Source organism: Anopheles moucheti, chromosome 2 (assembly GCF_943734755.1).
Source record: "Anopheles moucheti chromosome 2, idAnoMoucSN_F20_07, whole genome shotgun sequence".
NCBI lineage: Eukaryota > Metazoa > Arthropoda > Insecta > Diptera > Culicidae > Anopheles > Anopheles moucheti.
The window spans coordinates 10,822,989-10,837,788 of NC_069140.1; the positions used below are offsets into that span (position 1 = coordinate 10,822,989).

Below are 14,800 nucleotides of genomic sequence, written 5' to 3' on the forward strand. Positions count from 1 at the left end.
TCAAGTGTTCAAGTGTTCCGGTGTTTCCGACCTTCCCCACAGTCGGAAGTGAGCTGTAAATTTTCATCGAGTAAAAGCTAATTCCCGCACAACACAACCTGCTGGTGCTGTACGGTGGTGAACCTACCTACATGACGAAGCCGAACGGTGCCAAAGTGGCTGACAAGTTTTTCACAATTCTACCAGCACACCGCTAAGAACTGCTCCGCCCGGAACCGGAAGCGAAACCGGAAACTTCGCCCGTGCGGTTGTCCCGTTTAAGGTCAATGAAAGGATGGCTACCCCACCGGACAGTCCGATCGAGGAGGTGGTGTACGAGCTAGAGCCTACGCGGGCACCGAAACCAATACCTGTCGCGCTCGAGGATCTCTGCCGGTTGACAAAGTTCACCCGCCAGGAGATACGGGTCATGTATAGAGGCTTCAAAACGGTAAGTGGAAAAATAGGGAGTTGCTCTCACGGATTGCTTATAAATGGGAATCGGCGAACGGTGACCTGTAAGGTGACCTGCTAAAGGTCATTGATGTTATGAGATGAATATGATTTCTTTACGCATTGGAACTGCAAACCGATTCATTACAAAGTCTTAGTGTTCTTAAACAACGCGAACAAATCACTTTAACAGTTTCGCCTGAAAGTATGCAATTTATATACATTTTCATCCTTCGAGGCTTCCCTAGTAATTGCCTAGGAACCTAGTAATTGCATACTTTCAGGCTCTAAAACTCTAATTCTTCAAACTACATAAATGTTTTATAACATTTAAGTAATTACTCAACAAAGTTGCTGTTTGGAGTATTTTATTTATGAAAAGTATTTTATTTAACAAAATAGTTTAAAATGGCCTCTGTGTACTGATACTACGTTACGTGTATATTGCTAAACAATAAATCTAATATCTTTATGTAGGAATGTCCTGATGGGGTTGTGCACGAGGATAGCTTCAAGGATATCTATGCGAAATTCTTCCCCCATGGAAGTAAGTGGTGTTTGATTTACTTCATAATTCATGCTCAAACATTTCTTCTTCTACCGCCCATCTACCACGTCCCCCGTTCCAGATTCCAGCCTTTACGCGCACTATGTGTTCAAAGCGTTCGATGTCAACTGCAACGGATCGATTACCTTCCGGGTAAGTGGCACCGCAAACGTGTATCGTTAGCGTTAATGTGTGTACGGCAAAACTTTCTCACGCCCCAAATCTATCCGTCGACAACAAATCCGTTGCCACACGCTAAGGGCGCAGCTACGGATGCGCTTGCAGGCACACGCTCGCTACACGGTCCCCAGCCGAAAGATGAGCTCCAATGGTTGCTGGACGCAAAATTGCGCCCAAACACGCAAACCCCAAAACGGGGTTTTGTTGTCGTTTTGCCGAACGAACGAACTCATGCCGGTTGTCGACGCGTCACTTTGATCCGGAAGTGCGTGCCACGGTCACACCGTGCCGCAACGTACCGGATGAAGCGTAAAGTTCGATTTAAGTGACTCGGCTATTAACACCAATTAATTATTCAGCCGTACGTTTAGCCGCACGTTCAGTTTTCGGCCGGGCCCACATTCCGAGCCACGGGAAGGGTTTGAAAATTAAATTATTGTTGCTCATCGTACACCGGCACTCGGCCGATGAAGCGATGGCACTAAGGAGCCCATTGGGAATTAGCTTCGTCCTTCGCGCAAATTCTTACCTCACTATCAAAAGCTAACACCGAGCCGTAACAGAAGCGTAGAGGAGAGTAATTGCTGCGGGAGTAGAGATGCACGAGATGAGGAAATCGAGAGAGAGAGAGTGAGAGAAAGAGAGAGGATGAACACCCGTCGCTAGTTTTCCCGCCCCATAATTATGAACGTAATTAGTTTTCTACCCCCCGGTTGCGGTCTCCTGCAAACTAGCTGCCGGGATTGTTTTGTCTTTTTTCACCCCCCCGTTCTGGGGGTCTTGTTTGTTTATGCTTCCTTACGATTGTCGGCTGTTTGCTTGCTTCTCACTTTTATCGCTGAGTTTTATTATTTATTTGCGACTGAATATCATTAACGCCACTTAAGTCACTTCCGTGACGGTGGCAGCGCCAGCGCTTCCCATGTTGCTGCTGCCCGGTGGCGAATATTAATGAATACAAAGGCGCTAGTTGAAAGGGACGGTCATCACGTTTGCATGCTTAATTGCAATTTGTGTACCGCAAAAGCGCCTGCCGGAACCGGAATGTTATGGTTATGCAATCGTTGCAATTTATTAGGAACGAATATTTTGATTGAGGGATTTGGGGATGGCAAACATGGGGGATTGGTTGTTTACTACACGCCATTTGCTTTGTGATTCTATTATAGTTATTGGAGCAGTTTATGTGTTTTTAATTTTAATATAATTTAGGAATAATTATTAAAGAATAAATACATGTACGTTACTCAGTATTGTGTAGCTACTTAGGTTAAAACGCCTGGTAGTATGCTAGTATTTAGTTACGTGTTATACAACATTAGATATTTAATTTTATGTTAACATATTCCGTGGGGTGAATTCGGGGACAATTGCAGTTCTTTTGGCTCCCATTTGTTATCTGGCGAAATATAAAATAAATTGCATACTTTTAGGCGTTTATTTTATCGAGAGCGTTAAGCGGTGAACCGTCCTGTGCAGCAATTATTCAAGATGGATAAAGTTTTTAAACATTGATTGAGACTTGAAAGATTTAGTAATCGTTGGAATATGGTAATTTCATGCTTAATATTTACAACAAAAAAAACAATACAAACACGGCAACTTTGAAATGCGTATTGCATAAATTAGGGCTCTTGTGTAATGTAATGGAAGGTTTAGAAAATTTAAATCCTGATCTGACGTACGAGAATTCATTTCTCAATTTAGGATATTGTCTTAATCTCATTATAATCTATTTGTAGGATCTTCTAGTAACTCTCTCTACTCTACTGCGTGGTTCCGTTTACGAGCGACTACGATGGACATTCCGATTATACGATATCAACGGAGACGGTTGCATCAGCCGCGGAGAACTCGGCGAAATTGTGTCGGCCGTACACGAGCTAATGGGACGGCGACCGCATCAACCAGACGATGACCGGAAGGCACGGGAACAGGTAATCTGGGGTCTGGTGTTGGTTGTGATTTAATGCAAAAGTCTAACGCATCTTTTCTTATATTCGCAGGTTGATCGAGTATTCGCAAAGCTAGACCTTAACCAGGACGGTATCATCACGATCGAGGAATTCCTGGAGGCATGCCTGAAGGATGACGTCGTCACCAAGTCGCTGCAAATGTTTGATTGTCTTTGATGACCGTCGGTCGAAAGTGTCTACGCGGGATTGCGCAAACCCGATCTAGACCGGTTTGCGTTGATCCATCTCTAAGGCAGGCAGGAGGACCTGATCTAAGGTGCCGTGGTGCCGGTTGATGACAACCCACCCGACAAGGATCAGTGCCCTCGGACAACAACCGTGTGGACGGATTTGCTCATAGTGTAGAGTGGTTAAGTTTGTTCTTATTAAAAAAAAATCTAAAACCCATCAACAACTAGCAGGAACACGCGATCTAGCGCCCTCGAGCAGGGCGTGTAAATAATCCAATTCTTCCAATGCTTGCATTCGATTCCAAGAAACCTCCCAAGATGGAGGCGATAGACGAGGCCCCGTCCAGTTTGCATCCGGACGGTTTGCCACCATATTGCTCCGGTCCATATCACGTTCCAGTACATCTACGAAAGCAATAACGTTATGTTGATAAGATACTAAGACGAGGAAGCCGGTAAGGTTGCCGAACGAATCGCCGATCATGCAGAGCCACTGGCCACTGATGATCGAGCGCAGATGTTTTTAATAAACATGTTTTTTTTAAATATAGTTTGTACAATCAAATTGCTCTTGGGTTCTTGGTTCTTGCATCGCTGAGAAGAATCAGCACCGGATTTTGCAGTGTACGATCGTTTGCTTCAATGTTACGATCGCGTTTGATTACAATAATAGCATTAGAAATTGAGATAGTAGGGCGGAAGAGAGCCACAACCATTCAGCTAGATCTCAACAAGCTTGAGCATAGGCAGCCATTTGGAAAAATCAAACCGACATACGATCTCTAGTTGTAGCCACTGTCTAGAATGTAAGATATTTTTATCGTAAACGAATCTCATTCTTTCATCATGCGGGATATGAACACACATTCACCTTCAACAGTTTAATCTCGGTCGAGAGTGGTGGATACACAAAAAGAAAACAGCTTAGTTGACAATAGACAATCGTTTACAGGTAATTTACGAGCAGCAGTAAATAAACATAGGGACTTCGTAAGAAATAAATCAAACTTCATTTGACATCATCATTCGTAAAAGCCATTAACAATACGTTGTGGATGAACCAGAAGGCCCTTATCAAATTACGAAAGAAACAAAACAACCTGTTTGCAAGTCGCGAGACTTTTGCATTCGCATTTAATTTGTTTGTGTAGGCAGCTATCGGAACATACTTGTTAAAATGAGCAGAAGAATAAAGGAAGGTGTTGAGGGTTTGCCCTGTTCGCAACGAAACTAGCCATGTACAGAATTGCACGAACGCCCCTGTTTACTAACCAAGTACTAGCCAGTATTACCATTCCATTCCTATGTTTTCTATGTGGTGTTCTTGCTCTATAGGTGCAATGTGTTTGCAAAAACAATTTGACATTGGCAGGCTCAACCGTTGGTGTTGCGGGTGTGTGCGATCCTGCAAAGCAAACATAAAGAAACACTAAACAAAATACGCATTAAACCAGTGTAAGATCGGTAACTAACGAAACACCAAATACTACCAATAAGTAACAAAAAACAACCCATAGGGATAACCCAGGCCAGTACGAACATAAGTAGACTAGCGCAGAACGAATAAGGGTGCGAAATTTACGATTGAAACGGTACAGCATCAAATAGCAATGTGAAATTGAAGGATGGAAATATTTTAAATTAGCAATTTTAAAATCAATTAGCTTAAGATGATGGTGAGTGAAAATGCAAAACAAAACAGCCAAATTGTGAAGCGATAAACGAACAAAGAGTTGTTCAGATAACCCACTCTGAAAGGCACATCAATCTCGATCTGTTCCTCTCCAACGCCATTCCATACTTGGCACACGTGTCACACGGAAGCATGCGGTGACGTTCGAGAATCTCCTGTCTGTTTTGTCAGTGTCTCTTGTATGGATGTATTTTCTTCGGTTTTTGCGTGTTTACCGTGTTGTGCAGCAGGCTAATCACACGGTTTTTGGGAAAATGATATTTGAAGTGGCGAACTGTATGGCAGTGTTCCTTAGCGTAGCTGAGACATTCTCGGGCGTAGAACAAGTGTTGCATGCGTTTGATCTGCCGCTTCTATACTATCGTACAAGTCGTTCTGCTATTAGAAACAGGGCATCATTAGGCAAACAACTCTAGCATAATATAGGTGAAACTGTTTTAAAGAAAAAACAAACATTTCAATGCCACCCCATGATGGTATCCTACCAGTAGCGATGCGAACGTATCGCCATGCTGTTTATAACAGGTAGTTGAACACGTTTCAACCGACACACTTCACTCCACGATTGCTTGCCCACCGTTTGACGGTGGATTAATATTTAAACGTTACATCAGCCAAAAAAAAAACATACACACAACTATAAATACATAGAGCTGCATAAGTGTCTACAGTTTATCGGAACAAAGCAACAAAGAAGCTACAGTTCTACCCCCACTTTTTACATCTTGAACGACGCACAAGTAAATCATACCACACTGAGAGAGTTACTCAGTTGCTTGGTTGTTTTTTAAGTCCTCTTATGTCGCTATATCATTCATCTCGTAAATACGTAACTATGTTTATTTATTTGCATCCCAGAGGAAAGTTATGCTAAAGCTCACAGCATTGCGTGAATTGCATACTTTTAGGCGGTTTTGTATGCATCATTCTACGATAGCGCTACAAAACGCCTGAGTGCATGCAATCGGTATGACAAAATCTGATTTAATTAGAGTTTATTGATTGCAGCGTACAAAACCATCCATTATGATGTTTTTTTTTATCACATTATTCATTCATTAATTCACATTGTGATCACCTGTACATCACAATTTTCTTCGGTGATGCAATTAACAATCAGTGTGGAATTGTTCTGATTCGCAGTCGTGCGAGGATCGAAATTTATGCTACACTAACCCACCTCATTCCGCTTCGAAATACTTAAAATCCAAAAAAAAAACCCCGTACGAAATCCAACACAATCAACACGATCAATGATCGCTTCAGTTGCGCCAAATGTCATGCAAACATGTATGAAATGAAAAACCATAAAAAACGAAGCCAGTATTGCCTGTATAACCAACACCTCAAATGAGCTCTATTTTTCTAGCGTAACCTTGAAACTGTTATACATCGTACTGAATTGGGTAATGTTGGTGATGCGTTTTCTCTAATTCCCTCTATATTGTTCATCCCGCAATGGAGCCCATTGTTCAATCCAGATTTTTTGTTGTTGTCCAAGAAAGAGACCGAGAAAGATCCCTTGAATGGATATTGTTGCTCAGCAAATCGAACACTACAGCACTACAAAAAAAAACGAAATCATTCTGTCAATTACTGTAACCGGCACCGGCCATCGTAATGGTTGGCCGTGCCTCTACTCAACGATCGTGTTGTCACCGTACTTACATTTTAACTTGCTCACTCGATTCACACACCATTTGCATACGGTTGTTTTACGGCACCCATTGGTTAAGAATCACACACACGCGCGTTGCAGCAGCAGCGGCAAAAGCATGCAGAAGTAAAAACCCGGGTGCACCCAGAGCGGAGAAGTCTGAACGTTCCAACAAATACCCACTTTTGCTGTAAGGTCGAATAGAAATCTGTTTTTAAATGTACCTGTGTATAAAGTAGCGTGTAAAGAGAGCCGGATGGAGCATGGCTGCTGACGGAAACAGACGAACCGGTCGCATCAGGCAGCATCAGGATAGGAACACGGGAGTTTAGCAAGGGACGATAGCGAGAAACAAAAGGTACAGAAAAAAAGAATATTCTCTCCCACCAAAGTATTAGCAACTAGGGCTACTTCCATCTCGATCGCTTAAGCACAGTGTGATGGCGATCCCGAGATGCGAAGACGCATAGTGATGACCGATTAACAGACGTCCGGAAAGACGAACTTATATATATATATAAAGTAACAAAATGAAGATATATATACATATATACATAGGCAGAAAAGAAAGTGGAAAACAGCACTAGTAACGCGTTAAACAATTTAACTAATGATCGGTAGTGTAATTAAGATGCAAACTATGAAATATGAAACTAACAACTTTGTTGAGATAAAACTAGCCGGCAGTAGGAACCACCTACGGTTCCTCGCTTGTATGGTAGGGAACCCCTCGTGGGGGGAAACGAAGAAGGTACGAAACATACGAAGACAGAGTGAACAGCATTACATCCCAAACTTTGACATACCCATTTTTGTTTTGTTGGTCGCAATGGCTGTACAGTGCGTAATTATTAAAAAACCCATCCCAAAAGCCCACACTCTATACCCGGTCGCTTAGCCGCCCATTAGGTGGCTCTGTCCAGCGTATATACCACACTGACACACCACACGATTCAACATTCACCGGCCATCCGCATTTATCGTTTACGTTTTCCAAACGTTTAACCCGGGAACTAATGACATACATTGTACATTGTGAGCAAGGAATCATTCTAGCGCACCGCTGTTTAAATAAATGAAACTGGTTATCAATAAGTGTTTACGGCAATTGAAAACATGGCCAGGGTTTAAAATTAATGTTTTCTTCACTTGCATCCGAATGCCGTTATGTGACCAAGCCCCTGCAATGTGATATTACTGCAAGCAACATAAGCGAGAACTTCAGTTTTAAATTACTTTTGTATTTCATATATTGAAGGTTTGGGTTTGTTCATATTGATTTGCAAATGCTTTAATAAAAGTAACACACTTTCATCCAAAAGAAAGGAAATAAAAAAAACACATAAAAAAACGAGTGTACAAAAATCATCCCTCCTTTCGTCGCAATCTACGTAACAATAAATTATCTTTAGAGACTGTACTTCACACGCACTAGCAGCAGTTTGCCAATATACATATACGATAGCTGCGCTTCGGCACCACCACCCGACTACTGACTGACCAAGCGTCCATTTTGTCTGTTTTGGATTACTTGCCGCAAACTACACACTACTGTTTGACGCAGTTACGTTCAATTCCTGCTCGCACCTTCAGCGGAACGAAAATCAAACTGTTACCTCACCTGTGATTGCCTGGCGCACAAATGTATCCGGGAGCAGTGTATAAAACCAAGAGGGAAACTAGTAGCTATGCGGCGCGTAATGAACACAACAAAACAATGTGATTGCTGTTTGAATAAGTTCCATGTTTTAATCATTCTTTTCCATTATTCCATTCCGTACTATTAATATTACTGTGTTTTTTCCACGCCATCCGAATGCCATTGCTTTGACTATTTGACTAGAACATAAATTAATGTACCGATACGTTCGGCGAGTTTTTGTTTTTGCAACTAGCAATTCCCTTTCTCCTTATCGTCTTTAATTATTGTGGAAAACTTTAATTATGTTTTAAAAAAACCAAAAACTCCCTTTCGACACTATCATACACTGTACACGAGGTAATGAAAACTTACGACAGAGGCGTGAGACATACGGCAACGAAACAACTTCTTCGTAACGTTAAAACGAACCTTTATACCTGTCTGTTCTGTAATAGTACCTAGTTTCCCTATCGAGCGACTAACATTTTCGATAATATTTACTCTATACGAAGCGGCGCGCATCCGTGTTTCTTTTTTTGGAAGTAACGTTTCTTTTCTTTTTTGTTCTTCTTTTTTGGCAAACATGTTTCTCACATCCATTCTCACTCTCTCTTTCTCGCTCTCTGTCTCTGTAGCGACCCTTTTACGCGGTGCTTTCATAAGTTATGTTTTGCGCCACTACTGTCAGGGGGGGTTATGTGTGTCGAATTGACTATTTTTTAGTAAACTAGATTATATAGGTAGAAAATAAACACCCTCAAAGCAAGTAACTGGCCTCGTTCGATTATTGACTGGCGTATAACTCTGACGCACTGCACACTGCAGTGAGAGCAGGGCGTTTAACCCTACTACTACTTCTGCTTTGTGTAAATGCAGTCCGCGGTCCTACTATTCCGCAGTACCAGACTGGTTTAGCTTTTGGTTTTTCGCTCGCTATCAATTCAATGTTTGTTCACCGTTCCGACCGTCGTGGGTTTTCTTACATACTAGTCAATTGTGTTTGCTGATTGGGGGAAAACCAAGCTTTCTACAGCGTATTCCTATTCGTGTTGCTTTTTTTTTTTTTGGCTACCATTCCATCACACTTCGCTTCGTCACACCGTTCCGTTCCATTTCCGTCCGAAAAAAAAAACCGCCGTTTGCGTGTATTGCCTGCTGCAGCCTAGGAAAAAGCCTAACTTCATTGCCAAACATAAAAAAACACCATCCTATGTGCGATTTGTGTGTGTGTGTGTGTTTTTTTGCTATAAATTTTGACTACTCAATAGTTTATCCTTCAACCGATAAGCTATCAGTGTTAATTTATATCCTCAAACCCGTCCCATTGGTGGGCGGTTGAGTTAGCTGCTGCACATTCGCGTTTCTGTATCGGAGCACCGGTTTGCAACGACGATGACGATGGACCCGGTTTTCCCGCCGTGTTACTTTCATCAACAAACAAACAACGACAACAACAACAATTGGAACTTCCTTCCTTCCTTCCCCCCCCGGGCTGCCTCCCACATTCCTTCCACAAAATCACAACTGTTACGCACTGCCTGCTTAATCACATTTGTTTGGTGTGTTGTACCCAGGACCGTCCCGTCGATCCACACGATCCACATTTTCTTTGGCTAAGCCCCTTGTTCACCGCCCTGTTGAGTGTCTACGACTTGTACGTGCGGATAACGTCCCGGATGACGGCCCGGCACAGCGGACAGTGTCCACCGCCGATGCCACGCCACTGCTTAATTGCACAGTCGTAGCACATGCACATATGGCCGCACATGTACAGCACCGAATCGATCGGCTTCTCGAAACAGATCGTGCAATCGACACAGTTCGTGGAGCTGTAGATGCCGTTCGCGGCCAGCGCTGCGGTCGAGTAGTTGGCAGCGTTGTTGTAGCTTGACAGTGACTGTAATGGAGAAACGGAGAATTCGTTAGTGAAACTGGACTGCGATGCGAAAGGTTCGTTGCGGCGCGACTTACCTCAGGGTAGGCGGAATTGCTAGCAGTGTAGTTGTTGCTGTTGGTGGTGGCCATCAGCTCGCTGGCCGTGCCCGTCGAGCCGGTATGCGACGAAAGCGAAAGGGTCGACAGCGGGACGGACAGTGTCGAGGCGGAGGTGGTCATACCGCGCGTTACAATGGTGGCCTGCGCTTGCGACTGGGACTGTTGTTGCTGCTGCTGCTGGGTGAGAACATCGGTCGGTGGCAGATTAACGACCAGCACCGTACCGCCCGGATTGATCTGGATCATGTCGGGGCGCACGGAAGCGGTGGCGTTCGTAGCCGTTGTCTGCTGTACCAGTGCGCTAGTGGACGAACCGCCGGCAAGCGTCCGGCAGCTGCCGGTCGCCATGGTGGCCGATTCGGCCATCATCTGCTGCTCCTGGTGCAGACTGCGCACCGATTGACTAGTGGCGGCGGCGGCGGCGGCCAGCGATGAATGTGACCGGGCCATGTAGATGTTGGTGGCGCACGACGAAGCCACCGGTGGAAGTGGGAGCGTGAACAGCCGCACACTCTGCGTGGAACCGTACACATCGAGGAAGGCCCACAGCTGAAGCGACTGATCGATGTGCATGATGACCGACGGGGCACCACCGTTCTTGCTGATCTGTACCTCCCCGTTCACGGTGATGTTGAAGCACAGCTCGTCGCCGCGCACCAGCGTCGACGCAACGTCCTTGCTCACCACCCAATATTCAGGCCGATCCAGCAGCATGTCGGAATCGTCCGGCAGGTCGTTCAGTTGCAGACTGGCCGGATCGCACGACGTCAGTCCGAGCGCAAGCGACCCCACAAAGATCGAGTCCGTCTTGAGGATCTGAATGATCAGCCGTTCGCCGATCTTGACCGGTCGGGGCGAGAACACGTACCCCTGGCAGAACTCCGTATCCGCCCGCGTAGCGACATACCGGTCGGCGGAAAACTTTATGTTGCGGCCACGAACCGGATGAAACGGCAACGGGTGCAAACCCGGCGCTGTGCTGTGATACCGGACGGAGGTCGACGGACTGAGCGCACCGCACGTTACCGGCCGCTCCTCCATCAGCTGATGGTTGTGCTGGTTAATGCTGAGCGATTCCATCTGCGGCATACCGATCTCCGGTTCCGTCGGACGACGCGTTTGGCTTTGCGCGTGCGGATGCGCACCATGGTGTTGCTGTTGGTGTTGATGCTGCTGCTGCTGCTGCTGGGCCTGGAACATGTAGATGCGCGAGTCGAGAAACTCGATCGCGGTCGAGTTGCCGTACACATCGATCACGGCCCACAGCGGACCGCGTGCGTCCACATCCGTGATGAACACACCCTTCTCCTCGCCGTTGATGCCGAAGTGCACATCGCCGGACGGCGTCACGTAGTAGAACAGCACATTGCCCCGGTAGCAGTACCGTTCGTTCAGCGCCTTCGCCCAAAAGCCGGGCTTGTTCGTCAGGTCCGGGCAGGCATACTTGGGCAGGTTGCCGCGCAGCGACGACGGATCGTTGCAGGTAAACCCGAACCGGATCACGCCGCTCCAGTTGTTCGAGATGTCGAGAAACTTCACGCATACGCGCTCGTTCACGCGCACCGGCCGCGCACTGAAGGTGATGCCCTTGCAGAACGATTCGTACCGCTTCGCGACGGTACCTTCGCGCGAGATGCGTATATTGTCACCGTGCACGGTGTGGAACTGTAGCGGGGGCAGATTGTTTGGACCGGGACAGGACGATGCACTTCTCGTTGCTGTAGGAACGAAGAGAGAAAGAGAGAGAGAGAAGAAAAAAAACAGATCGATCAGTCAAAATGCGCTTCAAAAGATGATGTCGTGCACCTGGGATATTAACGCTAAAAATAACGCTGTGACGCGTACTGCACCGCGCAAGCTAAATCCGTTCCCCAATTCCCAACCCCAAGACCCCGAAACGAATGGACCAAATCCCATAACCGGCAGGTGTGGGACGGCTCCGTGGTTTTTACCACGCCTTCCGGTGCGCTACCGCTACCGGAACCGGATGTTCATTAAATGGTAAAGAAAACGGAACGTCTACGGAACGTCCCGACATAATAAAAAAGAAACGCCACCACCACCGAAAAAAAAAGTGGAACGAAGTGCCGATGAAAAGAAAAAGGAGAAAATGCGCCCAAAGAGTACGAAGAGCAGAACACGCACACACAAAAATGCATCATCGGAAATGGGACTTCCGATCCCGGAGCGCTGCTAAACGTTTGTGGCTTGATGCTTCGGTATGTGCCGCGTACGACAAACGGTGAAAATGATGCGCGCGACAACAGTGTGCGGTACCTTCGCCCGCCAACAGGCGACATCCGGTTGCGTTACGCTGCGTTCGTGCGTGTGCTGTAATAACGTAACGGAGGTGGAGAGGTACACACAGATGATGATGATGATGATTAACCCTTTTTTTGCTTCCTCTGGCGGACCAACAAATTGGTGCACTTGAGAGTGCACTTCACATTCAACCATTACCTCTGCGCCCCGAAAAAACATTCCGGCACCGATTGTCGTACCGACACGATCGGGGGCCCCCGCGAGGTGGTCTTCTCACCGTACCACCGGTGATGATCAATTAAAACGATGTCGATCAACGGAAGCCAAACTCGCTCTTCGCTCTCCACACTCGGTACACATAGACGCGCATATGCGACGTCTTGAGAGTTTCCTTCCGTTCCCTGTGTTTTTTTTTTGCGCCTCATCCGCTAACCAGCAGCTGCTCTAAAACACATCCCTTATTTACGCTTTTCCGTCCTTCATTCCCCATTTGCTATTTCAAGTCCACAGGACTTCTCGTATCCTCTCTCTTTCTCGCTGTGGAACTCATTTCGGTGACAAAAACGCATTAAGCGCAAGGAAATATTCCTTACCGATGCGTTCCTTCGTTTATTACGCGGCAAACACATCCCCTGTGCCTCTTTTGCCAGCTCGCAATAATAAAGTAAACTCCAAGAGGATTTACTTTTAATTATAACCGCTTGGAAAACGGCACATCTGGCGCTTATATGGGTGTTGCGCGTCCAACAAGGGGACACAGACTTCATCCTAACAACCACCCTCGCAATGTCCACCCACTGGAACACACCCACAACGGATTTTCCATTTTCTCGCGCCATACACAACAATCCCCGAAGGAAATCGGGCACGAGAAAATGGCCAGATGGCCCAGCAAAAAAACAGCTTAAGGACAAAAACGCGCAAGGATTCTCATCCTCTCTCTCTCTCGCTCTCACACAGCACGTGAGTTTCCATTTCTTCGCTGCGGTAAGGTGAGGAGAGAAGAAATGTGGAACATCCGATTCGTCTCACGTTTCGGGGCGAGCCTACACGATTCGTCTCACGCCAGGAAGGGGGAACACGAAAAAAAAACCCTCGGGACGAGCAGGAACAGCTGGCTGCGTTTTGCTGCCGGTGTGCGACAAAAAAGCATCCCTAATGGCGACGACGACGGGAAGAAATGCAGCGATGCAATTTTTATTCAACGTGTGACATGCATTGTGGTACCAACCGGCGGGGGAAAAGGACGTGAGAGAGTGCGCCTTCCTTTTCCGCAAATGATAATCGTGTACCGCACCGAAGGGCGCATAAATCTAACGTCGCGGCGACGGCAAGGCCGACGGCAGACCACCGTCAACTTCCTTGGAGACGGAATAATAATTGAACGATGCGCCACCGATCGCTAGAGTAAATGCATCACCAATGGGAAAGAAATGATCGAGCACAACAGCAAACTGTGGCGGCACTTATACACACCTGGCGCCAACGAAAGCTGAAAAAAAACGCTGCGACCACGGCGATAGTTGACGCCGGCAGTCGTGTCCGGGTGGAGCAGCAAGACACAAACAAAAAAAGGGCACGTTAAGTGAAGTAATGAAAATTGTTGTAATGCCACACATCCTCACTATCGGCATTTCCCCGCGCCGGTGGAGAAGGAAAAGAATGGACAAAAGGGCCGGGAATTAATTACTGTCCGATGGTTTTGATTATTTGCCCTGGCCTGGTTGGGAGGGGACGACATCGGGAAGGGAGAAGAAGAAGGAGGCTTAGCTTAGTAGCAGGAATCACGGTTGAGAAGATCAGACACACGCACAGTCGAGTCGTCTGATGATCGGTATGGCTAACCAACTTTCCAGGAAGAATAGTTTCACTACCAACTCCAACATGGAGATGCCCCTCGTTACGGTAGGTCGAGTTTTATTTGTTTCGAACCCAACCGAGTGGAATATGGAATGGTTTTTTTTCCATCGGGATCAGCCAACCCGAAAAAAAAGCTGACCACCGGAAAGAATACTGTTCATGGTCCATGGGGTTACGCGCTCCACTACCCATCATCATAATTTTACCAAGCACGAACGCGTCTACACATTAGATTTTGCATTAACCGGCGAGATAGACGACGCATTTCCCCTTTTGTTATTTTTTTGCCTTCCTTCCTCCCGACGAGTGCATTTGTGTCCTCTCAACTGTGAAACGCAACCTCAAAAATAGGGAACGGTTCCCGTGCGGTTATTTCCACTAGGGAG

At 46.2% G+C, this 14,800-nt stretch overlaps 2 protein-coding genes across 3 annotated transcripts in view; one reads left to right on the forward strand and one right to left on the reverse strand.

Moving 5' to 3' along the window:
* Nucleotides 1–274: 274 nt before the first annotated feature.
* On the forward strand, nucleotides 275–3,291 carry LOC128298309 (Kv channel-interacting protein 1). The gene is made up of 5 exons (XM_053034058.1): nucleotides 275–430; nucleotides 910–979; nucleotides 1,062–1,132; nucleotides 2,902–3,096; nucleotides 3,166–3,291. Exons 1-5 carry the CDS (start codon nucleotides 275–277, stop codon nucleotides 3,289–3,291), a joined length of 618 nt encoding a protein of 205 aa, XP_052890018.1.
* Nucleotides 3,292–9,806: 6,515 nt separating this feature from the next.
* Nucleotides 9,807–14,800, reverse strand: part of LOC128296858 (protein neuralized) — a 35,173-nt gene continuing 30,179 nt past the window's right edge. For both annotated transcript variants that reach the window (XM_053032367.1, XM_053032366.1), the window contains 2 exons: nucleotides 10,269–12,010; nucleotides 9,807–10,194 (listed from right to left, as the gene is read on the reverse strand). In XM_053032367.1, the coding sequence (XP_052888327.1) occupies nucleotides 9,943–10,194; nucleotides 10,269–12,010 (1,994 nt within the window). In that variant the 3' untranslated portion in view covers nucleotides 9,807–9,942. The remainder of the gene's footprint in view (nucleotides 10,195–10,268; nucleotides 12,011–14,800) is intronic.